The 21,155-nt window shown below is 40.2% G+C and overlaps 1 protein-coding gene across 1 annotated transcript in view; it reads right to left on the minus strand.

Annotated features, from left to right (window-relative positions):
• Positions 1-788: 788 nt before the first annotated feature.
• Positions 789-21,155, minus strand: part of rdh10a (retinol dehydrogenase 10a) — a 21,673-nt gene continuing 1,306 nt past the window's right edge. The window contains exons 3-7 of the mRNA XM_028434107.1: positions 19,668-19,903; positions 4,993-5,091; positions 2,798-2,943; positions 2,067-2,198; positions 789-1,989 (exon numbers count right to left, since the gene is read on the minus strand). Of these exons, the coding sequence (XP_028289908.1) occupies positions 1,866-1,989; positions 2,067-2,198; positions 2,798-2,943; positions 4,993-5,091; positions 19,668-19,903 (737 nt within the window). The 3' untranslated portion in view covers positions 789-1,865. The remainder of the gene's footprint in view (positions 1,990-2,066; positions 2,199-2,797; positions 2,944-4,992; positions 5,092-19,667; positions 19,904-21,155) is intronic.

The following is a 21,155-nucleotide window of genomic DNA, read 5'->3' on the forward strand; positions in this document are numbered from 1 at the left end:
AAAATGAGGTGAAACAGGGACAACAGGAAATATTAACAACGTAACAACGACCTGAAATGTTACTTTAAAAAAAGAAATTATAACTGGTCAATAATGTAAAAAGTTTCTGAGCCCAAAACCAATTTTATATAAAATATAACAAAAATCAAGGTTCTCCAAAAGGATTTAATAAACGTGTAATAAAATAATTACACTATCAGGGAAAGAATGTTTTTACTGCCTCGTAATGTTTTGTATAGTTTTATGGAATCATTTTGTGTATTTTTGTAGTAATTTTGTGTATTTTTTTGCTTTTTTATGTGTTTTAATTGTCATTTTGTCTTAATTTCTATCATTTATTGTGCTTTTGGAATCATTTTGTTTATTTTTCCCCCAATTTATGTTTCTGAAGTCATTTTGTATCATTTATTGTGTTTTTGGAGTTATTTTGTGTGTTTTTGTTGTCACTGAGGATAAGGTAATAATAACAAAGCTAAAACATAACTTATATTTTGGCAAAACGTTTTTTACGTTTTGTGCTCAGTGCTTTTGTTACATTAATACTTCAAAAATGTTAAATACAGGCTGTTGTTACATATCAGGCTCTAATAAGGTCGTATATATTAATAAATATATGGCTGTCTGCACACGACGAGGTAATTATATTTAATGTAATACATTTTTAAATTTTACATGTCATTAAAAACCCAATTTTAGGGTTGAATGACGTCTTTGACTCCTATTAGTAGGATGATGATGATGATGATGATGATGATGATGATGATGATGAAGATTAAAAACACACTGTGTAATAATCTAGATCACTTTATTAATTTAAGTTAAGTAGAGACACTAAACATTTGAACCACATATGCTCCACCATGGAACAGTTTTCAGAAAAAATTACAAAAAGAGGCTTATGTCATACTGTCAAAAAATAATAATTAAAAAAAGGCAAAAATGAAGAGGTAGAGACTTTAGGCTCATGAGGCCTATTGGAATGTAATGAAAAGGGTTTATAAAATACTCAGATATCAAAGATGAATTTTCACAACAAACGACTTTTGACACCAGATGAGGTTAAACTATTAGGTTTGATGGACGTGGGAATTAATACGTCTGATAAACACACCTCAGTTTTTCTGGGAATTACAACCTTTACCTGGAGAATTATTTAAACATTTACAACATGAACAATAACAGATTTGGAAATGAGAAGTAAAAGTAGCGTTTTCTCTTCATTTCCATTGAACATTAACATTTACATAGAGAATATATGCTACAGGTTTTTTACTTTGAAAGGGAAACCTGTCAACTTTTGCTTTTTAGGCACCATCTAATCCTGAATGTTGGTGATAATAAACCGTAAAAATGATTTATGTTCAGGTTTCCTACACAGTAAATGCTGGCATTGTAGGAAGAAAAAAATACACCTGAATTTACATTACAAAAATCAAATAAAGCACACAAAAAGTCAAATTACAGTGCATGTCTACAAAATAAATGTAATGAAAGTGAACAAAGACTATTACTGTTTGTACAGTAACATACTGTATATTTCCCACAATAACACTATCTAAGCCTGGTGACTATAATATGTAAATAGTTAATTACTGGATACCTTTTCTGTATGATTAAAAATAAAAACAACTAGTGAACATATATAAATGATGAATTCTTTAAACAAACGTAAAATAAAAAAGACAGACACATAAATCCGTAGCGTAGTACACAGCTTTCTTGTTCCAGGAGAACAAAATGGTAGAACTTTGCATTGGCTCAATGCAAGTGCACCAGTCTAGATTTAGTCTTTTCTTCCTCAGTGGTTGTTTCCTCACGCTCACCAGGTTTGGAAACCTCGGTACATGGTGCAAACAGCGGCCCCCTTAGATCCCGTCCTTGGCCTCGTTGTTGTTCATGGCCTCTTTTCTCTGGGCGAGGAAGGGGTACATGCACTTATCGGCCCCCAGGAACCGGTACATGCACACGATGGCCTCGAACGGCAGAATGCTGCGAGGACAGAAAGGGGGCGGAGTCAGTGGAGTGTGTGTGAGGAATAAAACATGATATCTGGGTTAGTAACTCACCTTTTCATGAGGTTGACCATGTAGACGATGCGTGGGGTGCAGATCATGGGTTGGTCGGTGAGAATGGCTCTCATCGCTTGTTTCACACAAAACTCTGGCTTCAGTGGAGGAAGAAACGGCTCGATCTCCTTCCTGATTAGAAATAAGACATTAATACATTTAATAGAACAATAAACAAAAAGAAAATCTAATTCTGTTGTAATGTTGAGTAACGATGAATCTGAAACAGAGATCAGGTCCTAAATGATGATAAATGGGGCCCTGTGACATCATCCATCATGTGATTTAAAGATGGAGGAACACAGGCTCTAAAAGTGTAAAGTTTTAGGAGCTTTGGTAAAAAATAATTAAATAAGCTCCATGAGCTAAACTTAGTTTTACACCTTAGTCTTAATCTTCCTAGTCTGACTAAGTCAACTTTAAATAACGTAAACCTCCCAGAATCAGAAACCATGAAGAAGAGATTATGTCTTTATCTGTACGTGCTCATAATATTATGAGTAGTAGTTGGTGTAAGTTCAATATTTAAACTTACACTGACATGCTACATAGCCACATGCTAACGTAAGCATCAGATAAAGTGGTAATCAACTAGCGGGGGAGCGAGGGAGCGCTGGTGCACCTGTTGTTCAGGGCTTTGTTTATAAACCTTAGCACTAACAATCATTGTGTTTGTGTGGTGGTTTATAAAAGATGTCAGTGTGAGTGAGAGCGTATAAAACCTAGCGTACCTTATCCTGCAGCCTTTAAACATTCCTGTGTCCACCAGGTACGGACACACCAGAGTCATGTTTATACCGTCCTTCTCTGACGCTTTTATCTCATGACTCAGTGACTCATGGAACCCAATAGCACCAAACTTACTAGCACAGTAGTCCTGAAGACAGAAGAAAACAGGTTAGAGCTGTAGATATGTCTGTAGATATGTCTGTAGATATGTCTGTAGATACGTCTGTAGATATGTCTGTAGATATGTCTGTAGATATGTCTGTAGATATGTCTGTAGATACATCTGTAGATATGTCTGTAGATACGTCTGTAGATACGTCTGTAGATACGTCTGTAGATACGTCTGTAGATATGTCTGTAGATACGTCTGTAGATACATCTGTAGATATGTCTGTAGATATGTCTGTAGATATGTCTGTAGATACAGCTGCAGATACGTCTGTAGTTTTATCTGTAGTTTCTCTGACCCCAAAACATCTGTGTCCGCAGGCATCAACAGTTCAAACTGTAGTTTGGTAGTAGACAATGAAGCAGAGAAGAAGAGCTCTCCTAAGGGACCTTTACTCTCCCTTAAACAGTGTGCTGACACGCTCTGGTGGCTGAAGTTAGCGAATAAAACCCAGAGGACAGAATTCCTTTTAGGTGGGAATCCTTCAACAGTCCGTGGTTTACGCGCCAACTTCAGCCACCAGAACGTGTCAGCGCACTGTTTAAGAGAGAAAAAGGTCCCTTAGGAGAGCTCTTCTTCTCTGCTTCAGAGTTGTAACTGTCGCCCCCTGCAGTCATAGATTATTTTCGGGTCACAACTGTTTTTATTTTCTTTCTATAAACAAGAGGTTTATATCAAAATCTTTAACTGTTCCTGATTATTTCGAGCAGTAGTTTTCAATTCTTTTTTGGTTCAAGTTCTTCTTTTATTTTATTTGTGAATCGTAGTACTCCGTTTTGTCTGACGACAACATTTTGCTTTTCTCGCACTAATCCAAACACATCACCTGACCATTTATTTACCGAGCAGCGTCCGAACCCGTTTTATAACAATCAAAATTAAAATTAAACTCTATATCAAGTGTTCCAAATCTTTTTCTTGCTATGAACTTATTTTTATATCACAAAAAAACACTTTTTTGTTAAACCGCGTTAGAAATACACAGTAACAGTATTAGTACACAATAGTGACAATAAGCACCAGCTCAGATGTTTTTAATACTGCATTTTATTTTAACTAGATTTATATTTGACAAAGTGAAAATATAGAAATACAGTTGTTTGAGGTTGCATGTGGTGTTTTATTTTGTAAAATAATTATTATTATTTAAGCTCATTGAGCTTTCTTTTATATCTATTTCTGTGATACTATGTATTGTTTTTAATTGTGTAAAATAGATCAAGAAATTTTTTTTACAATATATAATTTTAATAAGTATTTTTTATTACTAGACATTTTTAATAATAAAATAATTTTAATTAGTAATTTTTTCAATTTATTACGAGACATTTTCAGGCGACCCCACATGGGGTCACGACTCTAAGGTTGAAAAACCCTGCTCTAAAGACACTGCTGCAACTAAAAAAAATAATTAATTTTTTTAATTAAAAAAATATAATTTTAACATGTAATTCTTTTAAATTATTGCTTTACATTTCACGAACCCAAGCTTGAAAAACCCTGCTTTATATCGTATTGTCTAGTATCATGTATCGTATTGTCAGATTCATGCCAGCGTACACCCCTACTACAACAAACACAATATGTTTTTATGTATTTAAAACTACAAAGATAAGAATAAAAACCCATGAGGGAATGTGGAGTGAACACAAAAGTAGTGATGAAGATATCAGTGTCCTGTGGGGGGCTGTCAGATTATTCCTGTCCTGTAGCCAAACCCCCCCCCATGTACCCCCCACCCCCACTGCTGCACATACAGGGACCAATAACAGGCTCCCAATGCTCGACTGTGTCCCTAATGTAACGGGTGGGGGGGACAACTAGAGGGGGAGGGGCTCAGTGTGTGAGCTGGCATGATGATGATGATGATAGTGATTTCAGAGAAAAGCACTGTGTTTGGATGGTGGGAACGTGTGTGTGTGTGTGTGTGCGTGTGTGTGTGTGTGTGTGTGTGTGTGTGTGTGTGTGTGTGTGTGTGTGTGTGTGTGTGTGTGTGTGTGTGTGTGTGTGTGTGTGTGTGTCACTAACCTCCACTCCAGCTGTGCTGAATAAACCCAGAGAACTGGCAACAGTCACAATGTGTCCATGATTCAACTCCAGCATCTTAGGGAGGAAGGCCTTGGTGGTCTATGGTAGGAAACATAGGGGGAGGTTAGTTCATGGTGCCAAAGCCCTTTGATCCTCTCATCTTCATCTCCATGGTGACGCAGGGAGAGGACCACGAGAATTCATAACAGTGAAAAAAAAAACCTCAACACTATAGAAACAGTATTTAAAGATCATATGAACAAAAACGTAAGAATTTAATTATAATTATCTACAGTTTGTTTTTCTTCTTCTCTTATTTATCGTTACATTTCTAAACCCAACCAGGCTGTTTTATTCAATGTTAAAGCCCTGGATATTATATATTATCTATTATCCAAATAAAAAAATAAATAAAATTCCCGATGGTCCTTGAACGCCCCTCGTTTCCCGCACAACAACAGTAGAACAACAATAACTCTGTGTGTGATGCTAACATTAGGGATTTACTCTGGGGATATTTTATAAATGAATCAAATTGTCCGGGTTTCCCAGGGACCTTGAACGCATCTCGGGAACAGTTAGTTTAGAACACTGTATAACGTCGCTAATATTTGGCTTTATCTGAGAAATTCTACCAGTTTCTGAAACCTAATGAGTTGCTCTTTACAGCTGCTATCATATCATTTTTAAGGACAATAACAACTTATTTATCTACTATATTGTATTTTGCGTTTTTTTTGGAATATGGTCATTAAATAAAATACTCTAAATAAATGATGAACTCACGTCTGGAGATAAACAGTAAAACAGTCAGGGAGTTATTAAAGCTATAATAAACTGTATATTTTGTTTATTTAGGTCAAGCAATATTAAAAATGATGCATGGATAATGAAGCATACAAAAAACATTTACAATTTTCCTCTCATCTGCAGTTATGAACAGTAGTAACAGTGAATTCTTCTTCACTATTTTCTCCTAAAGCTGCCTTTGACTCAGTGTGAGCCAATCCACAGGTTTTAATCAATCACTGGGCGTTGAACCGACAACCAGCAGGTGTTTAGTTCAAACTAACCAAAGACTGAATGTCTTTGAGACAGAAAGAACCAACAGAACAGTTCTGAGGGTCACATGACCAACGTTTAGAGCATTACTACAGGAAACAACAAAGTGAGTGTTTTTCTTTTCATTTTGTATCATTTTCTCATTTATTGTGTTTTCAAAGTCATTTTGTGAAAAAACAAATAACATTTTTTTTATGTATTTTTGTTGTTTTTGGAGTCTTTTGTGTAATTTTGCGCGTTTCTCTTATTTTATGTTGTATGATTTTACTTGTTTGTTGTGTTTTGGGTTTTTTTTTCTGATTTTAAATGTTTTGGAGTTATTTTGTGTATTTTTGTTGTGTTATTGTTGACATTTTGTGTAATATCTCATTTGATGTGTTTCTGTGGTTATTTTGTTTTGTGTTTTTGGAAGTTGTTTTTGTGGAATTTTGAATATTTCTTATTTTATGTATTTTTGCATAATTTTCTCTTGTTTATTGTGTTTTTGGGGTCGTTTTGTGAATTTTTCTGTTATTTTAGGTGTTTCTGAAATAATTTAGTGTGTTTTTGTTGCCACAGAGGGCCGCATTGTGGGTATTATACAGTATATGATCATTTGATAGAGATTACAATTATAATTTGCTGCCCTTAGGATTTAGAATAATGACAAATCTAAGCATTAATACAGGGAAGAACAAAGGGTTTAGTCTGCTTTTGTTTGTTATTATCTCTTTTTCTTTTCATTTTCTATATGTTTCCTATTATTTTTCTGTATATTTGAAGTAGTCTTGTGTAAATTTCTGTATTTTTCTCCTCTTGTGCATTTTATGTAATTTTGTGTGCTTTTTTTTTAATAATTCTATGTATTTTTGCGGTTTAATGTATTTCTTTGTTTATTTACTTTGGAGGCCACAACAACATGAGAACGAGGGCCGTCATTTGCCGACGTCTGGTGCAGATGTTTCTACGGTTTAGTGAAGTCTGTGTGTAAACAGTGAGTAATGGATGGTTGATGGTTGTACAACCATTAAAAGCAGTGGTAGGAGAGGAAGAACCTCATTAAAACACGTGTGTATTTCCACAGCGCTGAGATAAATAAAAACCAAGGAAAGATGACTTCATCATCGTGGATCTTTACTCCACAGCCAGGTAGAAGTCATTTCAATCTGCTCCAAACATCTGGGCCTGTTCATTACATCAATTCTCAAGTTACGGCAATATTCATGTCATCAAATTATGGAGAAATTATGGAGGTCCGATGAGAGAAAAAAGAGAAATCGGTCTGTGGCCAGCACCAGAAAATCTAACAATCAGATATTCCTCCCATGGTAGAACAAAACACAACTGTTGATATATAAGAAGTGAGAAAATGGTTCTAGTGATGTTTTTATCACATTTTAGTCATGAAAAACATGTAATTATCAAATACATGTATATATTTTTAAATTATGTCATATTTCATATCAAAATGTCGACAGTCATGAGACACATTTTCACTTCTAAATTGTTAGACGACAAAACGTGAACAATAAACAGTCAAACAGGGACTATATTATATTCATATAATAATTATTGTTTCTTTTTTCCAAAACTATGATTTTATGAGCTTATGGCGATGGACTGGGATGATTTTAAAACCTTAAACAATTCTCTGACGTGTATGTTGATGATGTCATAGACAATCTTGTGTAAAATATTTTTGACTTATTTTGTCACCTTTTATCGTCTGACGCCAAAAAATAGATTTAGAAATGATTCAAATTGTTTTATTGAACATTTTCATCATTGGTAACATTTTGGAACCAGATGTGACATAAAGAAATGTTACGATTACAATGACCAGCATTTTTTTACAAATACAATTAAATTACAATTATTTTTTTATCTTCAGAAAGTCAATTACAATTATGTTCTCAATTACAATTAAACACATTTACCAAGCCTGAAATAAATAACCTAATAAAAGTGTTAGCTCTAATGCTAACGGGTCCTAAATCAGCTGTAAACACACTAAAAAACTAATATCTCCTAATTTATTTCCTATCTATTGATTACCTTGTTAATCTTCCTAATCAATGATAATAAAGATATTAATATTTATGGTGTGGGTGTCTGAGTATGTTTTGTGTCAGTGTACCCCTATATTTATTTATTTAAATGGTAAAATGTGGGAAATCTTGATATGAAACATATTTTAATAATTGTTAAATTCATATGTGTAGAACTGTAACATGGTTCCACATTTAGCATGAAATTATTATAATTGAATTTTCATGGCAATTACAATGCCAATTACATAAACTAATGTTCCCAATTAAAGTAAAATGAACTTTTTTCTACTATGCATTGTAAAGTGACCCAGGGTGATTATTATTACATTGTAATTGTGTTTAAATAATAATAATCATGACATCAACAGATTTTTTAAATTACAATTACACCACAATTGTCAATTACAATTGTAATTGAGCCCAACGCTGGGTTTGACCCCCGCTGACCCCTCAGACACAGAACGTGTGAAGGGGGCTCGTGTCTTACATCAGAGCCGCTGTAATTAAGTCTCAACGTTCCACTAAATTAGACCCACCCCTCGGCCAATGGTGGGGTGCCCTGTCCACTCCAGGGCAGTAATTGGTGCGTACCCCCAGGGGGATGTTAGCCACACAAAAGCCTTTTGCAGCTGGGGTGTCAGGCTGCATTAGTGCTAGCGTCTGACCAACAGGAATATGAAGCAAATATTGGCCCACGCTTTGGACCAGATGGTGGTTTAATTGGGCTGATTTCTCCCTGGAGACGAGAACCAAGCAGAGGAAGAGAGAGGAACACTGGTAATGATGGAATGTGAGGGGGTTGGATTGATTTCATCAGCCATCAGGGACCATTGATGCACATTTGTTTGTGTGAATGTACAAATATGATCACATCATAATCACCCAGCGTTACAGAGACGTTTAAAATACTAGAAAAACTGTCAATATTTCATATTTAATTAAATGTAAACATGTGGAACCATGTTAGAGTTCTAGGTCTCACACATACTGTATGTAGTTTCATAATCAATAAAATATGTTGCACGTCAAGTTTTCCCACTACCTACCGTTTCTTTAATTAAAATCTCAGGCTCTGATGCCCACAACAAAAATATGAATATCAATATTATCAATGATTAGAAAGTCTAACAATATAACGAAGAGATGAGAAATAACTTAGATGATGGATAATATTTTACAGCTGATTTAAGACATATTGACCCGTTAGCATTAGAGATGCTAACAGAAAGCTAACATGTTTTATAGGGTGACTTACTTCAGGCTTGGGAATTGTTATTAATTGAGAATGTAATTGTAATTGACTTTCAGGGAGAAAAAAAAAATAATAATTTTAATTATAAAAAATGCTGGTCACAGTAATCATAATTGAGTTGTAATTTAATCTGGATAATTGAAGATGTAATTGTAACTGAAAAATGTAATTAGTCCAACCCTGCACTCGAGCAGTTTGGCCTGTAATAAAACGTGAGGATATACAGTATCTGCAAATTCTTTTACTCAATGTTTATCTGAACCACTCATCTTCACATTTTAAGAATATTAAATCAATATTAATTAATGAGATGACAATAGGTTCCACATTTTTATCTCATTATTTCTAAAAATCAAACACAAAGCTTAGTTTAGTTTAGTCAGGGCTACTTAGAGCCACAATAAAAAACCACCATCATCATATAGATTATAGTCAATAATGTCTCATATAATAAATAAATAGTCTGAAGCAAAATATATACTGTAAATAACAAGAGAACACCAACGTCCACCAAGCACCAAAAATGTAATGTGGAAGTGAAATGGGAGAAATGTAGTAAAAATGTATTAAAAGGAGCAAAAATAAGGCAAGAAAAAGTGATAAAAAAAATAGGTTCAAATATGGTGAGTTTGGTGGAGTTGCAGAAAAATGATAAAAATAAGCAAAAATGGGCTGAAATTGTTCAAATAAAATTCCTAATTTCTTGAAGACATCTGGTGACCCCCTCCCAGTGTCTCGCAACCCCTGGTTTAGACAAAGGGCACTGATGTCATAATGTTTGTTTTTCTAGTATGAGGTGATCTGTGGTATCTGGTACTATGATCATTCACACTTTAAAGACATTTCTATCCACATTAATAATGATACAGTAGGTTACACGTTAAACTAATAATCACTTCACTAATAATTATGAAGTGACGTATGAATTTTTGCAATTTTGCAATTAATACCAAGATTTTGAAACTGATTGAAAAATGTGTTAATTTTTTTTGACGTAATCCTGCGATCAGACAAACAAACAAATATAATACGTCCTTATCGGAGGTAAAAACAGATGTTTGGTGGAGTTATCGTTTGATGTCATGGGTTTGAATCCCAGCCCTGAGCTTTGTAGCAGAAATTTACAGATTTCTTTATTTGAGTCAATCCTGGGCTATAATCCAAGATGTTTATGAGATGATAAAAAGTCAGAAGTTATTCATATTAAATCTCTTTGTGAAGCCAACAAGCATTGGATAACCAACCATGTAGAGAGATAACTGGGTTTACAGTAGCTGGATTCATCCTATTTAAGACTTTTTGCTGAGATCTCGATCACATCCTATTGATTAGTTGAAGTCCTAATCCTATTAGACGTGAGCAGGTACATGTATGAGAGCTTAGCTCCACTTTAGGGGTCCAGGTGCACTGGTCCTGAGGAGTGGTCCATTAAAACCAGTCTACGAGGACCCTTCTGCCTCATTGGTTCCTTTCTGTGACCACAGCAGGAATGTGGCCTGTGGAACTTGGCTCCTGTCGCCTGGCATCTCGTCAAACTGATCCACAGACAGGAAAGTCATTGTCAGATAAAGTGGGTCAGCAGCAGCTTACCACCATTACCCAGTGGATGGGATGGCACTGTGTCACGAGACGGAACTGAGGCTCAAGCGCAGACAGCACAACAGGAGGCACAGATACAATTAACTGATTTATTTCACAAAAACTGAATACAACAGAAAACCTACCAGCGCCCTAAGTGGGGTGGTGGAGAAATTAAGTGCTGAGCTAACTGAGGGAGACCTAATACTAAGATTAACTAAAAACGATCAGGAAACTACTGATGAAAAAACAGAACCCTAGGTCTAAAGGCATAAACTCAGAATGACTAACCTAACAAAGGAAACCTCTGAACCCCAAATGGGCAGGAACACAGAGACGCTCGAGCTGCAGCCAACGCGACCGCAACGAAGGAGCCTGGCACAGGAGTGGGGAAGAACCAGCTGAAAGGTGGAGTGAGCTGAGGGATTCCAGCGGTGATGATGGTTCCAGGAGGGAAGGAAGCAGGAGAGCTCCCATCGGCTGAGAGGGTCAGAGTCTGCAATGCTTACAGTTTGGCGTCGGTTTGTGGTCTGCCGGTGTCTTAAGTAGTGGTGTGACCACTCCCCGCCGCAGCTGGAAGCAATCCTGATGATTAGAGTTGAGTAGTCTGGATAGTGAGGCATGGAGACCACCAGATGGTGCCAACGGACCAGTTCAGGAGATGCCAGAGGTAGAGGGCATGACAGTACCCCCCCTCCTACGTGCGCCTCCAGGCGCACGACCAAAACGTTCAGGACGCCGCCGCTTGAGATCCCTGATTAGGTCAGGGCAAAGGATCTGACTGCGGGGAACCCAGCTCCTCTCCTCAGGCCCGTAACCCTCCCAGTCCACGAGAAACTGGAGGCCGCGACCCCTGCGGCGGACATCCAGCAAGCGCCGAACCGAGTAGGCGGGCGAGTCATCCACCATCCTGGGAGGAGGGGGGGGGGGGACAGGAGGAGCCAGGGGGGAGTCCCTGGCGGGCCTGACCTGCGAGACATGGAACGTGGGGTGAATTTTCAAAGTTCTGGGAAGGGTGAGACGTACCGCTGTCGGACTGATGATCTTCTCCACGGGGAAGGGACCGATGAACCGGGGTGCCAGCTTTCTGGATTCGACCTTCAGAGGGAGGTCCTTGGCCCTCAACCAGACTCGTTGGCCCACAGAGTAGGTTGGTGCCGGGCAGCGACGGCGGTTGGCCTGCCGCTCCATCCTCTCAGTTGATTGAATAAGTCTGGCCCTGGCCCTGTCCCAGACCCTTTTGATCTGGCTGACGAAGGTCTGTACAGAGGGAACGGAGAGTTCCTGTTCCTGGGAGGGGAACAACGGAGGTTGATAGCCGAGGGAGCACTGAAAAGGAGACATCCCCAGAGAAGAGTTTATCTGTGAATTGTGTGCATACTCCACCCAGGCCAGATGCTCAACCCAGGCAGTGGGGTTGGAGGAGACCAGACACCGGAGGTACGTCTCCAGAGACTGATTGGCCCGCTCCGCTTGGCCATTAGACTGGGGGTGAAAGCCAGAGGTGAGACTGGGGGTGGCCCCTAGGGCAGCGCAGAAGGCCTTCCAGACTCCGGAGATGAACTGTGGACCCCGGTCCGAGACAATGTCTGCTGGTATCCCATGCAACCGGAAGACGTGGTCAACTAGGAGGGATGCCGTCTCCCTGGCTGAGGGGAGTTTGGGAAGGGCGACGAAGTGTGCTGCTTTGGAAAAACGATCAACAATGGTGAGGATGACCGTGTTACCTCCAGAGGGGGGTAGCCCCGTGACGAAATCCACAGCGATGTGTGACCAAGGCCGAGTGGGCACCGGGAGTGGTTGAAGGAGACCCGAGCTGGGTCTGTAAGGGGTCTTGCCCCGGGAGCAGGTGGGGCAAGCGGCGACAAAGTCCCGAGTGTCCCTTTCGAGAGAGGGCCACCAAAACCTCTGCCGAAGGATGGCTGTGGTCCGGAAGCCCCCAGGATGGCAGGCGAAGCGAGAGGTATGAGCCCACTGGAGCACCTGGGTACGCACAGACTCAGGAACATAGAGAACATTAGGCGGGCAGTTACCTGGGATTGGCTGTTGGGACTGTGCTTGACGGACCTGATCCTCCACTTGCCAGGTTAGAGAGGCGACAAGACGAGCAGGGGGAAGGATAGATTCAGGGTCACCAGAGGGTTCGTCGCAGGAGAACTGACGAGACAGGGCATCCGGCTTGATGTTACGGGACCCCGGGCGATACGTGAGGGAAAACTGGAAGCGACCAAAAAACAGCGCCCAGCGGGCCTGCCGAGAGTTCAATCTCCTGGCTGAACGAATGTACTCCAAGTTCTTATGGTCTGTCCAGACAATGAATGGGTGCTCTGCCCCCTCCAGCCAGTGCCGCCACTCCTCTAGAGCGAGCTTGACCGCCAACAGCTCCCGGTTCCCCACATCGTAGTTCCGTTCTGCTGGGGTCAGGCGGCGAGAGAAGAAGGCACAGGGATGCAGCTTTTGGTCAGATGGGGTCCTCTGGGAGAGTACGGCCCCAACCCCGGAGTCGGAGGCATCCACCTCGACCACAAACTGAAGGTGGGGATCTGGCTGAACAAGGATAGGCGCAGAGGTAAAGCGTACCTTGAGGGACTGAAATGCTTGCTCGGCCTTGGGGGTCCACTGGAAGGGAATTGAGGTGGAGGTCAGGGCTGTGAGAGGGGCTGCCACCCTACTATAGTCACGGATGAAGCGGCGGTAAAAGTTAGCGAAGCCCAAAAAACGCTGTAACTGTTTCCGGGTCTCTGGCTGGGGCCACTCGGAGACAGCCGATAGCTTGGCCGGGTCCATCATAACACGTCCTGGGGAGATGACAAAACCCAAAAATGATACTGTAGTAATGTGAAACTCACACTTCTCCGCTTTAGCAAAAAGGCGGTTCTTCCACAGGCGCTCCAAAACCAGGCGGACATGGCGGACGTGTTCCTCTTGGTCTCTGGAATAAATCAGGATATCGTCTATGTAAACAAACACAAAGTGGTTGATCATATCCCGGAGCACATCGTTAACCAGGTTCTGGAAGACGGCGGGGGCATTCGTGAGGCCAAAGGGCATTACTAAGTACTCAAAGTGTCCCAGGGGGGTATTAAAACCCGTCTTCCACTCATCTCCCTCTCTTATTCTCACTAAATGATAAGCATTTCTCAGGTCTAGTTTGGAGAACACTTTGGCCCCATGGAGGAGGGTGAAGGCCGAGTTTATCAGAGGTAGAGGGTACTTGTTCTTCACGGTTATATTATTTAGGCCCCGAAAGTCAATACAGGGTCGCAGGGACCCGTCCTTCTTATTTACGAAAAAGAATCCCGCACCTACCGGAGAAGTGGAGGGCCGAATGATACCTGCTGCCAGGGAGTCCCTTATGTAAGTTTCCATGGCGGCCTGCTCGGGTTTAGAGAGGTTGTACAGACGGCCAGAGGGCAAAGTGGCTCCAGGCAGGAGCTCGATGGCACAGTCGTAGGGCCGGTGAGGAGGCAAGGATAGGGCATCCTCTTTACTGAAGACTGGACCTAGGTCATGGTAAACCTCAGGAACGCCGGACAGGTCCGGAGGCCGAGGATCTGGCTTGGGATTTACTGGAGCAGGGGATGGGGCTGAACGGAGACAGTTAGCATGACACCCAGTACTCCAGGACTTAACCTGGCTGCCGCACCAGTCAATGGAGGGGTTATGTTTAATCAGCCAGGGGTGCCCCAGCACCAACTGTGGGCGAGAATGTTCCAACAAGTGAAAGGTTAGTGTTTCATGATGGTTACCTGCTAACCGGAGGGTGACAGGAACTGTTCTCCGGTGGATCGTGGCCAGGGGGAGGCCGTTGAGAGCACGGGCCTCCACGGGAGAATCCAGTGGCACCGACGGGATGTAGAGCTGCCTGGCGAGGTCCGAGTCAAGGAAGTTCTCCTCGGCCCCAGAATCCACCAGCACGGTCACAGAAAGTGAGTGGTTCTGATAGCTGAGTGTAGCGGGTAGCTGTAACAGATGAGGGGAGGTGGAAGCAGTCCGGCTCACTCGTAGACTCCCTGTCACGAGTGAGCCCTCTTTTTTGCTGGTCTCTTGGGGCAGGAAGCAATGAAGTGCCTCCATGGCCTCGGAGGCAGCCTCAGGGAACGGTGTGGGCGTAGCAGGCTGGAGAGTGGGACTCAGTCGGCGGGAGGGTGCTGAGTCCCTCCAGTGTGCGCGCTCTCTGCGCCTCTCCCTCAAGCGATTGTCAAGCCGGATGGCGAGGGAGATTAGGGCCTCCAGGCTGCCCACCTCCTCCTTGGTGGCGAGTTCATCCTTCAGAGCCTCGGACAGTCCCCTATAGAATGACCTCTGGAGGGCCGGATCGTTGAACCCACTGGTAGCTGCAAGGGCCTGGAATTCCACGGAGTACTCTGCAACACTGCGGGCCCCCTGCCTCAGGGCCATGAGGCGATCTCCAGCGTCTCGCCCCCGAACTGGGTGATCGAAGACGCGCCTCATGTCTGCAGAGAAGCGGGAGTAGGAGGTGCAGATCTCCCCCTGTTTCTCCCACACAGCTGTTCCCCAGTCCCGTGCAGGCCCCCGTAGAAGGCCAATTAGATATGCGATTTTAGCCCTATCGGACGCGTAGGAGGTCGGTTGTAACTCAAAGACGAGTGAAACCTGAGTCAAGAAGGCCTGGCAAGAGCCGAGATCTCCAGCATAGCGCTCAGGAACCGGAACCGTGGGTTCACGGCCTACTGTGGCCAGGGCAGAGGGAGAGCCTACAACCGTCGTCTCGGGGGCATTAATGGGGGTAGGCTGGCAACCTGACGCAGCTAGTGAAGAGGCTAACACGGACTGCTGACCAGTAAGGTGAGACATTTGGCTGATTAGAGCTTTAACGCTAGACACGAGAGTCTTGAGTAGCTCATCATGCCGGCCTAGAATTGCGTCATGACTAACTACAGCATGATGAGCGGCTGAGGCCTCATCTGTAGTGCGGTCTGCTGAGCTCATTATGGCCAAACTGTACTGTCACGAGACGGAACTGAGGCTCAAGCGCAGACAGCACAACAGGAGGCACAGATACAATTAACTGATTTATTTCACAAAAACTGAATACAACAGAAAACCTACCAGCGCCCTAAGTGGGGTGGTGGAGAAATTAAGTGCTGAGCTAACTGAGGGAGACCTAATACTAAGATTAACTAAAAACGATCAGGAAACTACTGATGAAAAAACAGAACCCTAGGTCTAAAGGCATAAACTCAGAATGACTAACCTAACAAAGGAAACCTCTGAACCCCAAATGGGCAGGAACACAGAGACGCTCGAGCTGCAGCCAACGCGACCGCAACGAAGGAGCCTGGCACAGGAGTGGGGAAGAACCAGCTGAAAGGTGGAGTGAGCTGAGGGATTCCAGCGGTGATGATGGTTCCAGGAGGGAAGGAAGCAGGAGAGCTCCCATCGGCTGAGAGGGTCAGAGTCTGCAATGCTTACAGTTTGGCGTCGGTTTGTGGTCTGCCGGTGTCTTAAGTAGTGGTGTGACCACTCCCCGCCGCAGCTGGAAGCAATCCTGATGATTAGAGTTGAGTAGTCTGGATAGTGAGGCATGGAGACCACCAGATGGTGCCAACGGACCAGTTCAGGAGATGCCAGAGGTAGAGGGCATGACACACTGCCTTCCTTCCTGCCTTTATTCTCTGCTCTTTTCCCGCCTCGTCACTCTGGAGGAGCTCAGTGCGTCCACGTCAGCGCACAGGAAACACGGCGCTTTCACCAAAGGAGGAAATAACTACTTATTGTCTACAAACCACCTGATGCTCTAGACGTTAATGGCCGTTCACCCCCAGTGTCTAAACTAGGCCATACACCGGTGTTTTTCAACCTTAGGGTCGCCAGGAATGTTAATAATTTATATATTTAAAAAAAATACTGACTAAAATATTAGGTTAAAATACACGATCTTAAACAACTGTATTCTATACTTTCACTTTCTCAAATATTAATCTAGTTCAAACCAAATGTAGTCAAAAAATATTAGCGACTTGTCACTAATTTTTGGTAATTCTGGAAAGAAAGAAAATATATATTTGGGGCCATTTGTCATAAATTTGTGATGTCAGATGAAGAAATTAATACTTAAACTAAATCCCTATAATTTATCAATAGCAAATTAAAAATAATCATATCTTGGTTCGTAGTTGATCGATCTTTATGAAATTCAATTCAATTATGTCTGGTTTGTTCCTCATTTATCCCATAAAGTTTTATCTGGTTTGCATTTAGATTTCACATTTAATCACACTTTATTATTTTATTTTTTTAATAATATTGCTTCCCATGCATTGTGACCGACTGGATTGTTATTAATGGAAATAGAAATTTTTGTCAAGTCTTAAAAATGTGAATTATCATGTACCATGATTAGATGATAATTGACTACATTTGTCTAAGAGGAGATTTTGGTAAAATCCACCCAAGGTTTATTGGTAGAGAAGCAACAATAAAATATACATGTAAGAGTTTTTACAAAAGTGTCCTAAAACTTTTAAAATTTCCTTTATTAGTAGATCTATGTCTAACACATTATTATGCACCATATTTGTTTTAATAACTTTTAAAAATAGGACTACTTTACAGTTTTAGAGCCTGTGTTCCTCCATCTTTAAATCACATGATTGATGATGTCACAGGGCCCCACTGCCTGTAAACATCCCATTGTTTTCTATTGGAGTGAAACATTCAGCCTGATTTTTAGATCATTTAACAGCTTTTTCAGTCAAAATAACAATTTGTGCTGCTTTTGTTTGCTTTAAATAATCAGGAAAAGTTAAAAATGTCGATGTAAATTTATTTTGTTTACAGAAAGAGGATAAAAACATGTGACCCACAAAAAAAAAATGGCTGAACACAGGCTTCAAAACTGTAAAGTAGTCCCATTTTTAAAAGTTAATAAAACAAATATGGTGCATATTAATGTGTTTTGTTACTAATAAATACAGTTCAAAGATTTTAGGCCACATTTTTAAAACAGTGGAGGATCCCTTTAAGAACACGCCAAAATCAAAGAAATACTCTACTTTTAATGCTGTTGAATAAGATGACGGTGTATGAATGGGTCTCCTATATCAAACAAACACTCCCTTTTATAAAGTCACTTTGGTGGTGAACATGTGTCTCTATAAACAGGATTTAAATGTGCTCAACACTTTTCATGACTAAGCTGAATAATCTATGAAGTGGAGACATTTCAAACCACCACAGTAACTGTACAGCTTGTTATCCGGTCCCTGTTGGTCTATAGGCTCTATTCATCTAACATGTGTCATTAATGGGCCCATCCTCCATTATGGCTGTCTACATTCATTAAATTCTCCTTTCATCTGCCCCACATATCCCTAAAGAAAGCCTGCTGTCTATAGAAAGAAGACGTCTATTAGGAGTCTTAAACCACTGGTTCCTGACTCCAGATCCTGGACTGAAAACACAATGAGGCACAGGTAGTGGATCCTGTGAAAGAGACGACCCGTCTGACAACAAGAGACGTTCATGCTCAATCAGAAAGCTTTATATAAAGGGATCAGATCAAATGCAAACGTGAAGGTCCTGCAGTTATTTCATAATTAAACTAAATTATATTCAGCCATATGCCCAGTTTTACCCAGACATGTCCTCTTTTCTGTGATATTTTACAAATTAATTAGGTTTCCCAGAGACCTTGAACGCATCTCGGGTAACACGTTAATTTAAAACACCTAAACTCCACTATATATATTTATATTCTGAAAGCTAATGAGTTTCTCTTTACAGTCATCATGGCTACACTGCAGTCGTTTTATTCACACGTGACGGAATCGTTAAAGACGCCGCTTTATTTTGACGAAATCGTCAAAAACGAGGAAAAGAGAGAGATTAAAAGAAACCAAATAATAGTGTATATTTAATAATTGTTTACTGTTCTAAGCACCTTACCATCAGTAAAAACAAAAAAATTGGGAAAAGTAAAATAATTTTTAAAAAAAAATCTAATTATGAGATACTAAGTCATAATTATGAGATAACTCTTACCTTACAGCTTGTTACCGTGAGATACTATCTCATAATTATTTGTATTAATTATTATTATTTTACTTTTCCTGCTTTTTTCCTTGAGTTTTTTGTTATAGTTTTAATGTCTATGAGGAGATGTTTCTCATTGGTTCAATAATTCAAATATTTCAAGAAGGTAAACATGAGATTTTTGAATAACATATTGTTAAAGTGCATAATGTATGTATTTATTTGATTGGGACAGTATTAATGAGTATTAATGAGTATTAATGTACGGTCAAAGTTATAAATACACCAGATTTAGGTCAACGCTATTTTCCACCCATGGTGCAATGATGCAGGGGGTAGAAAATAATAATAAATAAGAAGAATAAATGTGATTGACTTGAGTCACCACTGATTTCACATTGTTTTTAAATTTTTGTTATAAAGAGAGAAATATTTTTTTAAACCCTTATGGATGATAATTTATTTATTATATTGTATTTTACCGTTAAAAGGTCGATTCAAGAAACCGTTCAGTACTTTCTGAGTCGATCCAAGTGTTGTCGTTTTTGGTCACTTTACTTCTAACACTTAAATTCTTCGTACAGGTTTTGTTTATTCAGACAAAAAAACAATAATAATAATTTTAAAGACAAAATGAATCTATTCCTTAAATTCTTACCTGACGTCTACAGAGAGGAGAAATTATTCTCACCAAGACACACAATATGGAGCAAGTTCATCAACTATGCACATGAAGAGATGAAGTCAGTACGTACCCAAAAGTGGGCGTGGCAGTTGACCACCATGGTGCGTTCGATCAGTTCGTCGGGACACTCCAGGAGGTGGTGACCAGAGACCACACCGGCGTTGTTGATGAGAATATCCACCTCTCCAACCTCCCGTCGAACCTTCTCAGCCGTGGAATACACACTCTCACGTTTCCCCACGTCCAGCACGTAGGTGTAGACCTGAGGCTGGAAGGGAGGGACTTCCTCTACGCCTCCAACAGGGCCTGCAGAGCACAACAAACCACAGTGATCAATCATCTTTACTGATCCTTTTATATATTTAGATCAGCTAGAAATCTTTACCTACTGTACATGAAATATGAAAAACCAAACATGCTTTTCATCAACTGTGGAGCTAAAGAAGAGAATCATTAACATCCTGTTGCTTTCCCTGTGATTTCTACTCATCATGGCCAATAATGGACGCTCAGAAGAACAAACCAGATTTGAACTACAGACCCTGAATTTGTCACGTCTGATTAAAGCCACTCTAGAGATAAATGAAGTTAGAAATGTTCATGTAAATCACTGACCTTCTCTGGAGCGGTTTGACCACCTGTACAGTAGATCACTAATGGTGGTTGGTTGGACGCTCAATGACAGCAGAACCCAATTTATTCACTAAAACTATTTGTCAACTACATGTTTTTCAGTACGGAAGCAGATTAGGGCCAATTTTGAAGGAGAAAATTATTTTTGGCAAATCAAGATTAAAGTCAAAATTTTCGAAAATGAACTCAAAAAATAATATTGTGATAAAAGTCGAAAGCTTTGTTAATAAAGTCAAATCTGCAGAAGCTGAATAATGAGGAGCTACGGAAACAGATTAGGGCCAGTTTAGATGGAAACTGTTGTCATATATTGGCCCTAATCAGCTTCCGTAGATTTGACTTTATTAGCAAACCTTAAACTTTTTTCACAAAATTGTTTGAGGTCTTTTTAAAAATTTCAACTTTATTCTTGATTTGCCTAAAATTATTTTCTCCATCAAAATTGGCCCTAATCTGCTTCCGTGGGAACCCAATATTAAATTAGTTTGTTTTTGTCGACTACATTTTACATCAAATCTGTCTGTGTGGATTATTACAATCTCATATTAATATTTATAAATGCGTATTAAACCTTTTAATAAATAAATGCTTTTATATTTTAGTCGACTATATCTGCAACAGATTAGTCGACTAAAATGATAATGTCATTTTAGTTTGACTAAAACTAGACTATAACTGAAATAGTTCTTAGAGCTAAACTGATGAAAACTGGACTACAAGTGAAATAGTTTTTATGACTAAATTGACAAAAACTAAGTAGTTTTAATCATAGTCTTTTGACTAAAATGCAAAACTTTAAATGAAATAGTACCTGTAGTGATTCAGATGGATTTTAGTCAAAAGACTAAAACTGAAATAGTTGTTATAACTAAGTTGCATTGGAGTGGTAGGACTGTGACTGTAAAACTAAATGTATTTTCGTCGC

The sequence above is a fragment of the Gouania willdenowi genome, chromosome 20 (genome assembly GCF_900634775.1).
Source record: "Gouania willdenowi chromosome 20, fGouWil2.1, whole genome shotgun sequence".
Classification (NCBI taxonomy): Eukaryota; Metazoa; Chordata; class Actinopteri; order Blenniiformes; family Gobiesocidae; genus Gouania; species Gouania willdenowi.